This window comes from Chlorocebus sabaeus, chromosome 17, assembly GCF_047675955.1.
Source record: "Chlorocebus sabaeus isolate Y175 chromosome 17, mChlSab1.0.hap1, whole genome shotgun sequence".
NCBI lineage: Eukaryota > Metazoa > Chordata > Mammalia > Primates > Cercopithecidae > Chlorocebus > Chlorocebus sabaeus.
In genome coordinates, this window is record NC_132920.1 from 69,713,756 (window position 1) to 69,732,600 (window position 18,845).

Here is an 18,845-nt window from a genome sequence, read left to right on the forward strand (position 1 = left end):
ATGCTCTTTAAAACTCATTCTTTGGGGTACCTTTACTTTCAATATCATTTTATGAAAATTCAAAATAATTGAACAATATCTGATTCTAAAGACCAATCAAACTAAACATACAAATCATTATACCAATAGCAAATATTTGTTTCATGGTTACATTTCATTTAGATATGATATCATACTTGATCCTTACAATCACTCTTCATGTTAGGGATTGGTATTAGCATTTTACAGATAGAAAAACTGAAGCTTAGGGAGGTTAAATTATTGCCCAATGCCACATAGCTTGTGGCCAAACTGGGATCTGAACCCAGTAGGTCTGTTGACTACTCATAACCAGTATCCATTTTTAAGGCTGCCACTATATTCTAAAAGCAGTTCAGTATTATGCATCTGTGTTCTTTGATCAGGTACTTCCACTTGCAATATTTTACTCTTAAAACATCATTTAAAAATGCTAGCCTAATATCTCTATCCTCATTTTAGAGCTGAAGGCCACACATAGGTAAAATGATGTGCCCAAGGTAACACAATTGAAAGGACTCAGAAAGTGGAAAGATCTCTGAGTTAATCCCAACTCTTCTATGGTTAGAGGGTGAATTTGGCCAAGCCACTCAGACTCTCCATACTTAAGTTTTCTCATCTGCAACGGAAGGTGTTTTCCTTTATCTGTTCTGCCTATACTATAAAGTGACACAAAAATGCCTTGGAAAAAAATGCATGCGGCTTAATTGTTGGTGGCTGTGATTTATACACATTCACATACACATTTCTTACCTTGTCTTTTCACTTCTTTGATTTAATCAATTCTGTCATATTTAAGATTGCTGGCACAGCAAGAAATTTCCTGTGTTGCTTTTAGGAAAAATACCCTGCCCACTAAAATAAACAAACAAACAAAAAATCAATGTCAGAAGTACAGTCCTATTTGAATAATTATTTTAAAAATCATTAAATCGACTTTAAATTCTTTTTTAAAGATTAAGTGCTTAGTCACTCTTGTTAGAGCCTATACCCTTTAAGAATGCATTTTCCCCCTCCATTCCCTTTAATCATAAATAGACATCTCTCACTTTAACATTTAAATATTTTTCTTTATTCATTTATCCATCAACACCTATTTATTGAGTTCCTGCTATTATAATAAAAAATGTGCCAGACGTTGGAGCCTTAGCAGTAATAATAAAATACAGGGCCTGCTCTCACCGAGTTTACCGTCATGTGACAGTTCGTTCACAGAACATTCTCTCCTTCTATAGAAGCTAAAACCAGTAGAGAAGAACTAGGAAAAATTAATAAAAATGGATAAATATTAGCCAATTTATTGTATGTCAAATCTATAAAATATACAAAAACGTACCTTAGAGTTACAACGCCTTATATGACTTCTCATCTGTGGTATGTTTTAAGAATATTAAATTTGTTTTAAATTCCATGATAATTCCTAATGGCAAGAGATTTTAGTGGCAACATAAAAACAGCTGGAATAAAAGAAGTTTATAATCTACACAACAAATAATCTGTATATTTCCTTTATCTTTTTGATACATGCACCCACATCTGATTAAACCAACATATACTCTGCCTTGTAAAAGTGACATTAGATGACCATGACCATGAATGCATTCTACCTTCCTGGCACTTCAAATAAACATGGATGCATTGCTTCAGTTTAAGGAGTGGAGAATGAGTTTATTTCTGCTCCCACTACACTACATGATCCTGCAACTTCAATGTGCAATAAATAAAGAAGGCTTTCTTTCATTTTTGATTCTGGCATGTCATTGTCATTATTAGAGCAGGTGCACAAAATAATGCCTACATAACTCGAAGATCGAAAGTCATTTTGCTCTAAGGCATATTTAGGAGTAAGTTTTGTGAAATGATCAGAAGTGCAACGTTACTAAGGGAATCAGATGTTGTTCTAAAGGTTTTCTTTTTGATCTGTAAGCCCAAGAAAGAATATTTAGAGGAGGTAGAAAGAGTACTACTCTGGAGCCTGAACCACTTAGGATTGAATCCTCTCCACCTCTTACTTGCTTTGAAAATTATCCTTAATAATACCTAGGCACTGGTTGATTGTGAAGAAGGCATACAATACAATGTGTATACAGCACTTAGAAACTGGCATATGATAGATACTCAACAAATATGTTGCCCCTGCTTTCTTATCCACCATATAATTGTCCATGTATTGAAGGAGAGGTGGAGATAACTATTTTAGGTTGAGTTTAATTTCATTTGTGGCTCGATGAGGAATAAATAAATCTTCATTTGTGAGATGATCTCTTAGAATTTTCAATGTATTAGATGTAAAAATGTTGAGTTATCACGTGCTTCAAAAGATTATTCAATTACTTGAATATTTCATTCAACTCTGTATCTCTTATTTGCAATATTATCTGACATTTTCTGGATACAATGTGCTAGTTTTTTGTTTTGTTTTGTTTTGTTTTGTTTTGTTTTGTTTTGTTTTGTTTTTTGAGACAGAGTCTTGCCCTGTCTCGCAGGCTGGAGTGCAATGGCGCAATCTCTGTTCCCTGCAACATCCGCCTCCCGGGTTCAAGCGATTCTCCTACCTCAGCCTCCTGAGTAGTTGAGATTACAGGCACCCGCCACAATGCCTGGCTAATTTTTGTATTTTTTAAAAGAGATGGGGTTTCACCATATTGATCAGGCTGGTCTTGAACTCCTGGCCCTAGGTGATCCGCCCACTTCAGCCTCCCAAAGTGTGGGATTACAGGTGTGAGCCATTGCTCCCAACCCAATGTGCTACTTTTTAAAATATATTCTTTGCATTGTTTTATTTAGATAACGTCGATTAGAAGCCATCCAGACACAATTATAATTTACTTTTTCTCATTAGCGATATAATATTAGTCTTTTGGTGCCTTTTACTTTTGGCCCAATGTAATAAAGTGAGAAAAGATTTGAGAATACAACTTCCACATCTCTTTCAAATTATATATCACTACATTACAGTATTTCTAAAGGTGTTAAGATTTTTATTAATATTTTAATTGACACATAACAATTATACATATTTATGGAGTACAGTGTGATATTTTAATTCATGTATACAATCTGTAGTAATCAAATCGGGATAATTAACATATCCATCACCTCAAGTGTTAATTATTTCTTTGTATTGGGAACATTCATAATTTTCTCTTTTAGTTATTTGAAAATATACAATAAATTATTGTTAACCGTAGTCACCCAGCAGAGTTTATTTATTCTGTATAGCTGTAATTTTCTATCGATTAACCAACTTCTCCCTATCCCCACTCCCCACCCTTCCCAGCCCCAGTAACCATTATTCTACTCTCTACTTCTATGAGGTTAACTTTTTAAACTTCTGCATACAAAGGAGAACATGCAGTATTTATCCTTCTGTGCCTGGCTTGTTTCACTTACCACAATGTCATTCTGACTCGTCCATGTTGCTGCAAATGATGGGATTTTATTCTTTTTTATGGCTGAATGTAATTCCATTGTGTGTATGTTTGTGTATGTATATATGTGTGTGTGTGTGTATAAAACATTTTCTCTATCCATTTATTCATTGATAGACACTCATTTTGATTCCGTATATTAGCGATTGTGAGTAGTTCTGTAATAAACACAGGCTTTCAGTTATCTTTTCATCATACTTACTTCCTTTCCTTTGGATACATATCCCCAGTGGGATTTCTGGATCACATGGTAGTTCCATTTCTAGTTTTTTGAGAAATCTCCATACTGTTCTTCATAATAGCTATACTAATTTACATTCCCACTGAAAGTGTGCAAGAGTTCCCCTTTCTTCACAACTTTGGTAGCGTTTTTTTTTTTTTTTTTTTTTTTTTGTCATTTAGATAATACCCATTCTAACTAGGGTAAGATGATATCTCATTTTGATTCCAATATGCTCCTCCCTGATGATTAATGTTGTTGAGCATTTTAAAATGTATTTCGTGGCCATTTGTATGTCTTCTTTTGAGAAGTGTCTATTCAGATCATTCACCCGTTTTAAAATCAGATTATTGGGGGTTTTGTTTGTTTGTTTGTCGCTGTTGAGTTGCTTGAACTCCTTGTATACTGTGGATATTAATCCCTTGTCAGATGAATACCTTGCAAACATTTACTCCCATTCTGCAGGTTGTCTCTTCATTCTCTTGATGGTTTCCTTTGCTACACAGAAGCTTTTTAGTGCAATATGGTCCCATTTGTCTATTTTTGCTTTGGTTGCCTGTGCTCTTGAGATTGTATCCACAAAATCTTTGCCTAGACTAATGTACCAAAGCATTTTCCCTACATTTTGCCCCAGAAGATTCATAGTTTTGGGCTCTACATTTAAGTTTTCAATCCATTTTGGGTTGATTTTTGCATATGGTGAGAGATAAGGATCTAGTTTATTCTTCTGAATCTAGTTTTTCTAACACTGTTTATCAAAGAGACTGTCCTTTCCTCAATGCACGTTCCTGGCACCTCTGTCAAAGATCAGTTGGCTGTAAATACATGGATTTATTTATGGGTTTTCTATTGTGTTCCATTGGTCTATGTGACTGTTGATGACAATCTAAGGTGTTATGCTTTGAGAATCCTTACTTTAATGCAGCAGATTCATAGAGAAAAATTTTACTCTTATTTATACATATACATTATGAGTTAGACAATTATTCTGAATAATCATGTAAGCAAATCCTGTCCCACCTGAGCCAAAACCCACTAGTGACTTCTTGTCTCTCTTAAGATAAACCCCAAAGCTCTAACCATGAGCTATGAGGCTTCACATAATGTGTAGAGCTATCCCCTACCTGACTCCTCACTCCCAAATTGTCTCGAACCCTCTTCCCTCTTTTATATTTGCTCCAAGTCCTTTGTACCAGTTATGTATGCCTGAAGTGTCCTTGTACATATCCACTTGGCTCTCTTCTTCACGTCTTCTAGGTCTTTGCTCAAAAATAACTTTAAAATGAAAAGGCCTTCTGGCATCTCTGTATAAAAAGCATCCTTACTCCCACCTCTATGCTCTTACTTTGCTTAGCACTTTTATTGCCACCTGACACATTATCATCCTGCATCTATTTCCTTTCCTGTTGGAAAATGAGTTCTGTGAGCCTATACATAGAACAACACATAAATAATAGGAGCTAAAAATATGCTGAATGCATGAATGAACACTATACCTCAAGGAAAGTTTAAATAATCAACTCAGCTATTTCTGGAAACTGTAAGTTCTCCTTCCTAATTGCCCAGGAGACTCTGCTGAAAGATTCAATTTGCAAGGAAAGAGTTAAATAATATTATATTGTTAACTATTGTTCTACTACTTTTTTTCTTTTAAAAAACAAAAATTCTTTTCACATTGATTTAATCAGGTTTAGCTTAGTATTGCTAAGGTAATGAAGCATCAAAAATATTTTGCAAAAAGCTAGAAGTTTTGGCAAAACTTAATAGATATCTTTATTTACCTATTTTCTTATCCACTATGATGGTTTATTAATATGATTTACTACTTTTTCTTTTTTTATAAAGGTGATGATCACCTCTCATGGAATAATGCAGTTTTAAGTACTACTGCTTGTATTTAATTATCTAATTGTGATCAGTATTCTATAACACGACACCTAATCAAGCGATTTTAACCACGCTCTCTAACACTAAACTCTGTATAACATTATTTGAAGAAATAATTAATACTTTTCTTTCATTTAGACTCAATTATAATAATTTTCTGAATCTTTTAATTCTCTTTTGTTAGCAAGCGTAGTTAGCAACCTAATTCCTTAGCAACTGCATTACTTTCTCAGTTCTTTAAGACCCTTGTTAATAACTTCACCCATTTCAGAGCTGAAATTCTCTCAGAGTTTCATAAACTATCAGCTCAATGTTAATGTTCCTGAACCTAAGGGGAAGTGTTATCTGAGCTCCATTTTGGGAATAATTTTCCAGTTTATTTTTGTATTATCGTCTTCCACATTTCCAGTTAATTTGCCAAAATGTGTTGGCTTTATGAAATGATTGCTTTGCTGATATGCTTTGACAGAAAATCAAAACAGTTTAAAATGGAATAAGTTAGCTTATTTGACTTCTTAGTCAGCGACTAGTATTGATTTGTTTCAACTTCTCCTGCCCTCCAATCCCACTATAGAGGCTTCCATTTTGAGTAGCCTAATATGCTAATCCAGAGATGATGAGTAAGTTTCCCCTCATTTTCTTTCCAAGCTGGCATTACTCATATGCCCATTCTGTACCCATACCACAACAATAAAAATTAATTAAACCAAAATATGTTCATAATTTTTTAAAATAAGGATTACCTTCTCTTAGTAATAACTTCACAGAAGTAGGATTTAATATTATTCTTTTGACTTCTTTTAGTATGTCAATATAGGAAATAATAATGTTCCTTTATCCTTTCTAATCCAATTGAATATATTGAAGTAATTGACAGGTGCTTCTTTGATCGGTTTTACCCAGTTTGATATAATCTCATGTAATCTGCAGGAATTCACTTGAAGGTGAAATTTACTTGTGGGTCTTCATCCGAAATTAACAAATAGTATCATTATAATAATGGTATTACATATTCATAAAATTACGATATATTTCTTAATTTCTACCAAGTATTAGTGATACAGAAACTCATTCAAAAAGTATATATTATTTTCCACTGTTTCAAGGATAAATTTGTTGGACTGAATTTGTGATAGTGCTTTTAAGGAAGCCATACATGATCTATAGACTTCCTTGCACCTGTTTTTCCATCCCTGTTTGGCAATTAAGTGGAAGAGAAAGGAAGCTGATCATTGGATTGACCCAGCTTTGGGGTTTTTCCTGGAGGATGTAAAGGAAAGTCAGGCACACTAAATGAAACAAATAGGAATATCTTAGAAACAGAAATTTCATGACCTACTTGAATTGAAAGCATCGGATAGGATGTAGCTTTTAACTCATTTAAACTCATTTATCATATTAATTGAAGTAACAGCAATAGTATTATTCCTTACTTTTGGTAAATGTAAAAGAAATTACAAAGCTGAATTACATATTTCTGTGTGAATATGTCTAGTTTTAGTTATGATTAGCACTTAGATATTTATGAATTACTGATTTATTACAATTTATTATTTTGGCTTGTGGGCAATATGAGGAAGGAACTTGAAGTACAAACTTTAGTGCGTGCAAAAGCAACTCATCTAGGAAAAGTAGATTCTCTTTGACAACATTAGTAATTAACGCGCCTCTTAAAAGTAATCTGCTAATAAGCATTTCTGTATTTTAGGGTGCAGTTGGTAATAAAGGTGAATTTGGTGCTCCTGGAATTCCTGGGGAAAAGGTATGATGGTTTACTATTTGATCAAAATGTATGGTCATTTTATTTTATTTTATTTATTTATTTTTTATTTTTTATTTTTTATTATTATTATACTTTAAGTTCTAGGGTACATGTGCATAACGTGCAGGTTTGTAACATATGTATACTTGTGCCATGTTGCTGTGCTGCACCCATCAACTCGTCAGCACCCATCAACTCGTAATTTACATCAGGTATAACTCCCAATGCCATCCCTACCCCCTCCCCCCTCCCCATGATAGGCCCCGGTGTGTAATGTTCCCCTTCCCGAGTCCAAGTGATCTCATTGTTCAGTTCCCACCTATGAGTGAGACCATGCGGTGTTTGGATTTCTGTTCTTGTGATAGTTTGCTAAGAATGATGGTTTCCAGCTGCATCCATGTCCCTACAAAGGACACAAACTCATCCTTTTTTATGGCTGCATAGTATTCCATGGTGTATATGTGCCACATTTTCTTAATCTAGTCTGTCACTGATGGACATTTGGGTTGATTCCAAGTCTTTGCTATTGTGAATAGTGCCGCAATAAACATACGTGTGCATGTGTCTTTATAGCAGCATGATTTATAATCCTTCGGGTATATACCCAGTAATGGGATGGCTGGGTCATATGGTACATCTAGTTCTAGATCCTTGAGGAATCGCCATACTGTTTTCCATAATGGTTGAACTAGTTTACAATCCCACCAACAGGTGTAAAAGTGTTCCTATTTCTCCACATCCTCTCCAGCACCTGTTGTTTCCTGACTTTTTAATGATCGCCATTGTAACTGGTGTGAGATGGTATCTCATTGTGGTTTTGATTTGCATTTCTCTGATGGCCAGTGATGATGAGCATTTTTTCATGTGTCTGTTGGCGGTATGAATGTCTTCTTTTGAGAAATGTCTGTTCATATCCTTTGCCCACTTTTTGATGGGGTTGTTTGTTTTTTTCTTGTAAATTTGTTTGAGTTCTTTGTAGGTTCTGGATATTAGCCCTTTGTCAGATGAGTAGATTGCAAAAATTTTCTCCCATTCTGTAGGTTGCCTGTTCACTCTGATGGTAGTTTCTTTTGCTGTGCAGAAGCTCTTTAGTTTAATTAGATCCCATTTGTCAATTTTGGCTTTTGCTGCCATTGCTTTTGGTGTTTTAGACATGAAGTCTTTGCCCATGCCTATGTCCTGAATGGTACTACCTAGGTTTTCCTCTAGGGTTTTTATGGTTTTAGGTCTAACATTTAAGTCTCTAATACATCTTGAATTAATTTTCATATAAGGAGTAAGGAAAGGATCCAGTTTCAGCTTTCTACTTATGGCTAGCCAATTTTCCCAGCACCATTTATTAAATAGGGAATCCTTTCCCCATTTCTTGTTTTTCTCAGTTTTGTCAAAGATCAGATGGCTGTAGATGTGTGGTATTATTTCTGAGGACTCTGTTCTGTTCCATTGGTCTATATCTCTGTTTTGGTACCAGTACCATGCTGTTTTGGTTACTGTAGCCTTGTAGTATAGTTTGAAGTCAGGTAGCGTGATGCCTCCAGCTTTGTTCTTTTGACTTAGGATTGTCGTGGAGATGCGGGCTCTTTTTTGGTTCCATATGAACTTTAAAGCAGTTTTTTCCAATTCTGTGAAGAAACTCAATGGTAGCTTGATGGGGATGGCATTGAATCTATAAATAACCTTGGGCAGTATGGCCATTTTCACGATATTGATTCTTCCTATCCATGAGCATAGTATGTTCTTCCATTTGTTTGTGTCCTCTTTTATTTCACTGAGCAGTGGTTTGTAGTTCTCCTTGAAGAGGTCCTTTACATCCCTTGTAAGTTGGATTCCTAGGTATTTTATTCTCTTTGAAGCAATTGTGAATGGAAGTTCATTCCTGATTTGGCTCTCTGTTTGACTGTTACTGGTGTATAAGAATGCTTGTGATTTTTGCACATTAATTTTGTATCCTGAGACTTTGCTGAAGTTTCTTATCAGCTTAAGGAGATTTTGGGCTGAGACAATGGGGTTTTCTAAATATACAATCATGTCATCTGCAAACAGGGACAATTTGACTTCTTCTTTTCCTAACTGAATCCCCTTGATTTCTTTCTCTTGCCTGATTGCCCTAGCCAGAACTTCCAACACTATGTTGAATAGGAGTGGTGAGAGAGGGCATCCCTGTCTTGTGCCAGTTTTCAAAGGGAATTTTTGCAGTTTTTGCCCATTCAGTATGATATTGGCTGTGGGTTTGTCATAAATAGCTCTTATTATTTTGAGGTACGTTCCATCAATACCGAATTTATTGAGCGTTTTTAGCATGAAGGGCTGTTGAATTTTGTCAAAAGCCTTTTCTGCATCTATTGAGATAATGATGTGGTTCTTGTCTTTGGTTCTGTTTATATGCTGGATTATGTTTATTGATTTGCGAATGTTGAACCAGCCTTGCATCCCAGGATGAAGCCCACTTGATCATGGTGGATAAGCTTTTTGATGTGTTGCTGAATCCGGTTTGCCAGTATTTTATTGAGGATTTTTGCATCGATGTTCATCAGGGATATTGGTCTAAAATTCTCTTTTTTTGTTGTGTCTCTGCCAGGCTTTGGTATCAGTATGATGTTGGCCTCATAAAATGAGTTAGGGAGGATTCCCTCTTTTTCTATTGATTGGAATAGTTTCAGAAGGAATGGTACCAGCTCCTCCTTGTACCTCTGGTAGAATTCAGCTGTGAATCCGTCTGGTCCTGGACTTTTTTTCGTTGATAGGCTATTAATTATTGCCTCAATTTCAGAGCCTGCTATTGGTCTATTCAGGGATTCAACTTCTTCCTGGTTTAGTCTTGGAAGAGTGTAAGTGTCCAGGAAATTATCCATTTCTTCTAGATTTTCTAGTTTATTTGCGTAGAGGTGTTTATAGTATTCTCTGAGGGTAGTTTGTATTTCTGTGGGGTCGGTGGTGATATCCCCTTTATCATTTTTTATTGCATCTATTTGATTCTTCTCTCTTTTCTTCTTTATTAGTCTTGCTAGTGGTCTGTCAATTTTGATGATCTTTTCAAAAAACCAACTCCTGGATTCATTGATTTTTTGGAGGGTTTTTTGTGTCTCTATCTCCTTCAGTTCTGCTCTGATCTTAGTTATTTCTTGCCTTCTGCTAACTTTTGAATGTGTTTGCTCTTGCTTCTCTAGTTCTTTTAATTGTGATGTTAGAGTGTCAATTTTAGATCTTTCCTGCTTTCTCTTGTGGGCATTTAGAGCTATAAATTTGCCTCTACACACTGCTTTAAATGTGTCCCAGAGATTCTGGTATGTTGTATCTTTGTTCTCATTGGTTTCAAAGAACATCTTTATTTCTGCCTTCATTTCGTTATGTACCCAGTAGTCATTCAGGAGCAGGTTGTTCAGTTTCCATGTAGTTGAGCGGTTTTGATTGAGTTTCTTAGTCCTGAGTTCTAGTTTGATTGCACTGTGGTCTGAGAGACAGTTTGTTATAATTTCTGTTCTTGTACATTTGTTGAGGAGTGCTTTACTTCCAATTATGTGGTCAATTTTGGAATAAGTGCGATGTGGTGCTGAGAAGAATGTATATTCTGTTGATTTAGGGTGGAGAGTTCTATAGATGTCTACTAGGTCTGCTTGCTGCAGAGATGAGTTCAATTCCTGGATATCCTTGTTAACTTTCTGTCTCATTGATCTGTCTAATGTTGACAGTGGAGTGTTGAAGTCTCCCATTATTATTGTATGGGAGTCTAAGTCTCTTTGTAAGTCTCTAAGGACTTGCTTTATGAATCTGGGTGCTCCTGTATTGGGTGCATATATATTTAGGATAGTTAGCTCTTCCTGTTGAATTGATCCCTTTACCATTATGTAATGGCCTTCTTTGTCTCTTTTGATCTTTGATGGTTTAAAGTCTGTTTTATCAGAGACTAGTATTGCAACCCTGCTTTTTTTTGTTCTCCATTTGCTTGGTAAATCTTCCTCCATCCCTTTATTTTGAGCCTATGTATGTCTCTGCATGTGAGATGGGTCTCCTGAATACAGCAGACTGATGGGTCTTGACTCTTGATCCAGTTTGCCAGTCTGTGTCTTTTAATTGGAGCATTTAGTCCATTTACATTTAAGGTTAATATTGTTATGTGTGAACTTGATCCTGCCATTATGATACTTACTGGTTATTTTGCTCGTTAGTTGATGCAGTTTCTTCCTAGCCTAAATGGTCTTTACATTTTGGCATGGTTTTGCAATGGCTGGTACCAGTTGTTCCTTTCCATGTTTAGTGCTTCCTTCAGGGTCTCTTGTAAGGCAGGCCTAGTGGTTACAAAATCTCTAAGCATTTGCTTATCTGTAAAGGATTTTATTTCTCCTTCACTTATGAAACTTAGTTTGGCTGGATATGAAATTCTGGGTTGAAAATTCTTTTCTTTAAGAATGTTGAATATGGGCATCCACTCTCTTCTGGCTTGTAGAGTTTCTGCCGAGAGATCTGCTGTTAGTCTGATGGGCTTCCCTTTGTGGGTAACCCGACCTTTCTCTCTGGCTGCCCTTAAGATTTTTTCCTTCATTTCAACTTTGGTGAATCTGGCAATTATGTGTCTTGGAGTTGCTCTTCTCGAGGAGTATCTTTATGGCGTTCCCTGTATTTCCTGGATTTGAATGTTGGCCTGCCCTACTAGGTTGGGGAAGTCTCCTGGATGATAACCTGAAGAGTGTTTCTTCAGGATGATATCCTGAAGAGTGTTTTCCAACTTGGTTCCATTTTCCCCCTCACTTTCAGGCACCCCAATCAGACGTAGATTTGGTCTTTTTACATAATCCTATACTTCTTGCAGGCTTTGTTCATTTCTTTTTCTTCTTTTTTCTTTTGGTTTCTCTTCTCGCTTCATTTCGTTCATTTGATCCTCAATCGCTGATACTCTTTATTCCAGTTGATCAAGTCGGTTACTGAAGCTTGTGCATTTGTCACGTATTTCTCGTGTCATGGTTTTCATCTCTTTCATTTCGTTTATGACCTTCTCTGCGTTAATTACTCTAGCCATCAATTCTTCCACTTTTTTTTCAAGATTTTTAGTTTCTTTGCGCTGGGTACGTAATTCCTCCTTTAGCTCTGAGAAGTTTGGTGGAGTGAAGCCTTCTTCTCTCATCTCGTCAAAGTTATTCTCCGTCCAGCTTTGATCCGTTGCTGGCGATGAGCTGCGCTCCTTTGCCGGGGGAGATGCGCTCTTATTTTTTGAATTTCCAGCTTTTCTGCCCTGCTTTTTCCCCATCTTTGTGGTTTTACCTGCCTCTGGTCTTTGATGATGATGGTGACGTACTGATCGGGTTTTGGTGTAGGTGTCCTTCCTGTTTGATAGTTTTCCTTCTAACAGTCAGGACCCTCAGCTGCAGGTCTGTTGGAGATTGCTTGAGGTCCACTCCAGACCCTGTTTGCCTGGGTGTCAGCAGCAGAGGCTCAGTTGAAAATGCAGAAATCACCTGTCTTCTGTGTCGCTCGCGCTGGGAGTTGGAGACTGGAGCTGTTCCTATTCGGCCATCTTGCTCCGCCCCCCGTATGGTCATTTTATAAAGTTCTGTCAGATAGGATAGGAAAATATACAGAACAAGTCCTGCAGTTCAGGGGTAAGCAAGTTGTGGCCCTGTTGTAGAGCTGTTAGAACTCTTACTTTAGGATTTTGTATGTAAAGTTTTACTGGAACACTGCCACACTCATTTGTTTTTGTATTACCTAAGGCTGCCTTTGTGCTTCATGGCCAGGTTAAGTAATTGTGGCAGACTGTATGACCCACAAAATCTAAAATATTTACTCTCTGGCCCTTTGTTGAAAAAGCTGGCTGATCCCTGCTCCAAAACATTGGCCATTATTCTCTTAGCCCCAGGGCTTCTTAAATTCACCATTTTATATGTCATATGGTGTCTTAATATGTGTTTCACTGCAGACAAAAATTAGGTAATTTATGTAAACATTTTATATATAGACTGTAAGAGATACTATAATTAAAAATAGAAGAAATATATTTCAGTCTATCAGTAAAATTCTATACTGTAGGCTATAGCTCATAAAATGATTGATTTTTATGTTTCTCCTCTAACACCACAAAGATGCTTCCAAACAATAAATTCACTCACAGGAAGTTACTGTTGCAGTTTAGCGACTTATTCAACTTCAGTTTTTGTAGAATATTTTGAAAAGTGTTGTATTTGTATATTAAACTACAATCACCTTGGCATGTTTTCACGTGTTTTCACTATATATAGGATTATATATATAATCCTATATTAATATTAATAACTTTGCTAAATTTTTAAAGTTCTCAGATGTTGATGCCAAGAAAATTCTCTTCTTTATGAAAATAAGCTTAGTAGAAGTTTTTGTAGCATTCTAGCTGCACTGATTATCAAGTGAGTTTATTGTGTCTCATTATCTAGAAGGCCATGACCATTGAGGTTTTGTTCACCTAAAGTTGGCACAGGAATAACTGAAGCTAAAGCGGTAGGAGGTTCAGAGGTTGTCAGACATATTTTTTGAGACCTTCTTAAATGTGTCTCTGGTATCTGACTGCTTCATTGATGCTACTTTTTCCTTTCATAAATTATTCAGTCTGATATACAAATTCCTGACTTGTATAGGAATATAACTGTTGGACTCAGCAAAGTCCAACAAACTCTATTGCAAAATAATACCTTGCTGCAAGTTGATGTTTATTTGGGCTGCTATCTTCTTGTTTAAGCTTACTGATGGCATTAATTGATGATTCTTCATCATAAATAAAAGCTTCTTTATATACTTCTTCAAAGGTCTAATTGTTTAAAAATATATTTTCTCTAGAGGATATTATTTGATCACCTAAAGAGATGCTCCAATCCAAATTTGCCTTGTGCCCTTATTCTACCAGTCTCTAAAATGCATCACAATAATCTGATTGTTTAGATTTCAGATCATTAGGAGTTTTTGAATTATTCTGAACACGGGAATCTTTTTTAAAATACATGCAGAATCACTGAAGTGCTTGAACTATAAAACAGATTGCTTGACTTTATTGTGGGATGTAACGTGAGACTCATATACATTTTCATAATAAATTATGGCATAGCAGGATAGCATTCCCTTTGATTACTTTAAAACAGAATTTATCAAGATTGGTATAAAATAGCATTAATTTTAACACACCAAAATGACATCCCTTGGATCCTGATGTATGAAAACCAGGTGCAAACTGCTACTGATTGGCTGTGGAACAGGTTCTCAACTCCTGAAAAGGTGACGTCCACAGACTGACAATGTAAGGACTAGATGACGCATTCAGTAGAATCAATCCTGTCAAAAGTTGATCAAACGAATTGCAATCCAGGGCCATGATAGTAAGAAAATAAGTCTAGAAAGTTAAGTATGCAAACCGAGAAATTCTCTGGAAAAAAAGAGAGTTTCTTAGAAAAGAGTGGACATTTGGGGCAACGCGAAGGAACTGGAGCAAGTCAGTATTGCAGAGACAGGCACTCCTCAGAACTAAAGATTTTTTTTCTTGTCCCAGAAGTCCACTTTTGTAGAAAGAATCTTGTGTAGTGATTCATCTTATATTTCATTTAAAGTAAAACTTTAGTGAATATAAAGGAATATACTGACAATCTAGTTAGACGAAGTCATTCTGAAAACCGAGATCCTTAGCCCTTGGTGCCCATTTGGTCAAAATGGTGACGGAGAGGGTTTTGCAATATCAATTAATGAGTGTGTCTGTGTGAAGACACTGTTCCCAGATAACTTAAGAAGCTAATATCGGAAAGAAGCAGCTGTTTTTATGGTGTTCTAAAACCATGGCAAACTTGTCCTGGCAAATACTCTCTCATATTTCCTCAGGCAGTTTTCTTCTGGATCTAATTTACTTGAGTTGCTCTTAAGGGGTCTCACAGACAATTAGAGAATTCACGTAACTTCCAGTTGTGCTAAATATGGTGGCGGATTACATTTTGCTCTTGGTTCCCGGATGCACGCATCATCAGAGACCCTACTTAGTGGTTAATATCTTTCCAATACCTACAGAAGCATGGAGTCTTTGACCATTTTCTCTTCCCAAGGTCTCAGTCCCTGGTAGTGCCAGCTAGGCTTCTAACTTGTCACTTCACGTAGCTGTTAAAGGGGTGTGACACTCTTGAGTGAAACAAATGCCGCCTTAAGAGTGTTTTTCTCACTTCTATAATCCACAGGTTACCACTGATTTAAAATAATTCTAATGAATGTATACAAAATGAAAACAAGAAAGTTACTAACATTATCTAACAGTGGGTTAATAAGCTGTAAAAAAAAATTTTTAATTTCAAAATTTTAAAATCATACTCGTGAGGTTTATGTTTGGGGTGAAATATTTCTATTATTTTACAAGAAAAATAGTTTGTCAGATTTTTCTAAGTAAATTTCCAAAGAAAAATGATCAGTTCTTAACATGTGGGTCACCTCAGGGCTTTGTATTCCACATTTGCTTCAATGTGAAAGATGTGCATCTTCCAGAGTAACTTATCTAGCATCCGCTTAACTTGGACTCTGCTTGTCAGCAGTTATAATTCTTTGTTTTGTTTTGTTTTGTTTTGTTTTTCATAAAATTCGGAGTACTTAAGAGTACTGTTTAAAAATAAATAACTAAGATGAGTTGTTTAACTGTCTCACTTGGAGCAAAAACATATGTACAATACCATAGAACATATATCTCAGGTCTAATATTCTCAAAGTGAAGTTTTTTTCTAACGTTAGTATTGAAGCTAGGAAACTGATTTATATTAATGGAGTGAAGCATATTCTGAGCAGTATGAAGTATTAATTTGTACATTAACTATACTTTACACTTACCTCAATGTCGTACTGCAATAAATTAAGTGATTTGCATATAAATCACATTATTCTAAAATAAACCTACACTTTGAAATTTAGCTAGGTAATAGCAATAACTTTTTTTAAGTCAAGACTCTGAACAATGTATTAGTAGACTGTGGTGGCATTTTTCCTCTGAGACCAAGGAGAAAAATAGTACACTAAAAAACACAATTTTACAAAATGTATTTATGGAATATGGAGTCATGAGGACCCTGAGGATGAAGTATAGCATTTAGTTATGTTCTTTTGTAATTGTAATACTTATCACCCAGTACAGACTTGCAGTAGGCATTCTTAATCTAATATTAGCTCTAATCTAATAAAGTCTTACTGTTAAACATTGCAGAAAAATAACTGTCCCCTTTGCATTTATTAGGAACAGCTATGATTTTGCCTAAGAGATTTGGTAAGTGTTCTGTTATGAGTTCATTTAAGAAAATCAATTCTGTGTAGCAGTATTATTAGGTAGCTGACGACTTCTGGTAAACTTGGATGGACAGAAGCCTCTGTCAATCACAATGAGTAAACTGGATGGTTCTATTTCCAAGAGAAGAGAAATAACTCTAAACATAAAATCACATGCATGCAGCCATACACACACACACACACACACACGAACACATATGTTCACACCTTCCATCCTCATAGTGTGAAGTAGGAAAATGAGATGAAGATTTGAACACTATGAGCAAATTTTGCCCACTTTGCCCCCAAATATTACACTCAAACCGTGTTTGTTTTCATTACCTGAATACTTCAAACAAAAAATTGCCTCATTTCATACTTCACTTATGTATGTAAACATAACATATATTTCTCAAGAAGTGGAGAGTTTTTCCTAAATAGGAATAATTCTTGTCCAATAATCTTATCCTAATAATGTGACAATAAAAATTGAACATAGAGACTAATTTATGCTAAAACCCATATTCTATCTACTAAATTACTTTAAATTTGCCCTAAAATGCTTATTTTAATAGGAAAACTTAGTAAAAGTCAATTTTTCTCCCCATGGAGTAAGTATGAAGTAAATCATAACCATCATTACTTTACCATGCTAATATTAAATACTCAGAGTTAGACTGCCTGGATTTGAATTCCAGCTCAATTTATTAGAGAAATCTTACTCTCTAATTTAGAGCATGACACTTGGTCTCTCTACATGTCAGTTTTCTCTTTTATAAAATGGAATTATATTACATCTACTTCTAGCTTTATCTTAAGGATTAAACAAGATTATTCATAAAAGGGTCAGCACCTGGTATATAAATATTTGGTAAACAACAGATATAATTTTAACAATAAACAGTTTGATGATTCTATTATTCTAGCCTTACTGTGGGACCAAATTAGAACTTATTTGAAAGAATTTATACACTTCATCTTAGCCAAAAGGCCAAGAAGCAAACTTACTGAATTTATATTATTTATTCAAAATATATTTATAGGAAAATGTTAAAGTCATGTATCTTATGTAACCTTGACCTCTTAAAACAAACTAGATGTTAGAAAACCAATGAATTCCTCACTTAATATACATATGTACAAGAATATAAACTTTTACAATAGTAATAATGGCAGCCATTTACTCAATAAGTGTTAGATGCTAAATGCTATCAGGAGCCTTCTTCACATTATTTCATTCAATCCTTACAACACCCCTGTGAGGTAAAATTTATTGTCACTATTTCACAGATTAGGAAACAGATCTAGAGACAGAGAGGGAAAAAAAACCAGTAAAGTCAGGATTTGAACCTCTATCCATGGAAATGCCCCTTTGCTATATTACCTCATCTGGATAGCTCCTCAAATCCTCAGATTTCATCTACACAAGCAGGTCTGAATTAGATCTTAAATTTGTTTGCCTACCAATTTAGTGAACTACAGTTTGCTTTGGACATTCTGCTCCAAGGAGGGCTGTCTGTGTCTCTTCCCTTTAAGTCCATGAACCCCTTTTAAACTGTATCTGACCCTAGAGATTCTGATTCCCCCACCTTCATAAGATTGCATTCACCTATTAAGAATCATTATGCAATTCACAATGGCAAAGACTTGGAATCAACCCAAATGTCCATCAGTGACAGACTAGATTAAGAAAATGTGGCACATATACACTATGGAATACTATGTAGCCATAAAAAAGGATGAGTTTGTGTCCTTTGTAGGGACATGGATGCAGCTGGAAACCATCATTCTCAACAAACTATCACAAGAACAGAAAACGAAATACTGCATGTTCTCACTCATAGGTGGGAATTGAACAATGAGATCACTTGGACACAGGAAGGGGATCATCACACACCAGGTCCTATTGTGGGGATGGGAGGAGGGATAGCATTAGGACATATACCTAATGTAAATGACGAGTTAATGCGTGCAGCACACCAACACGGCACATATATACATATGTAACAAACCTGCACGTTGAGCTCATGTACCCTAGAATTTATTAAAAAAAAATTATGCATATGGTTTTTCACCGAATGAGAGGGTTTTGTTTAGCTTTACCTTCTAAAATAAGTATTATGGAAAAAAATTTGCTTGGTTTCCAAGTACAGATGACATTTAAAGTGTGTTTTCCAACTTTCCATGCTTGACTCTCTGGAGATTCTTAATCTACCCTGCATGCCCACGTCCAGGCAGCTCAATCATGGCCACTCTCCAGATTAACCTTAATGCAACACCTAATGTA

At 35.6% G+C, this 18,845-nt stretch overlaps 1 protein-coding gene across 1 annotated transcript in view; it reads left to right on the top strand.

The window, feature by feature from the left end:
- The window catches only part of COL19A1 (collagen type XIX alpha 1 chain), a 334,506-nt gene that overhangs the window by 69,655 nt on the left and 246,006 nt on the right, over positions 1–18,845 (top strand). Inside the window, exon 10 of the mRNA XM_008013598.3 lies at positions 7,265–7,318. Coding sequence (XP_008011789.3) covers positions 7,265–7,318 — 54 coding nt within the window. The remainder of the gene's footprint in view (positions 1–7,264; positions 7,319–18,845) is intronic.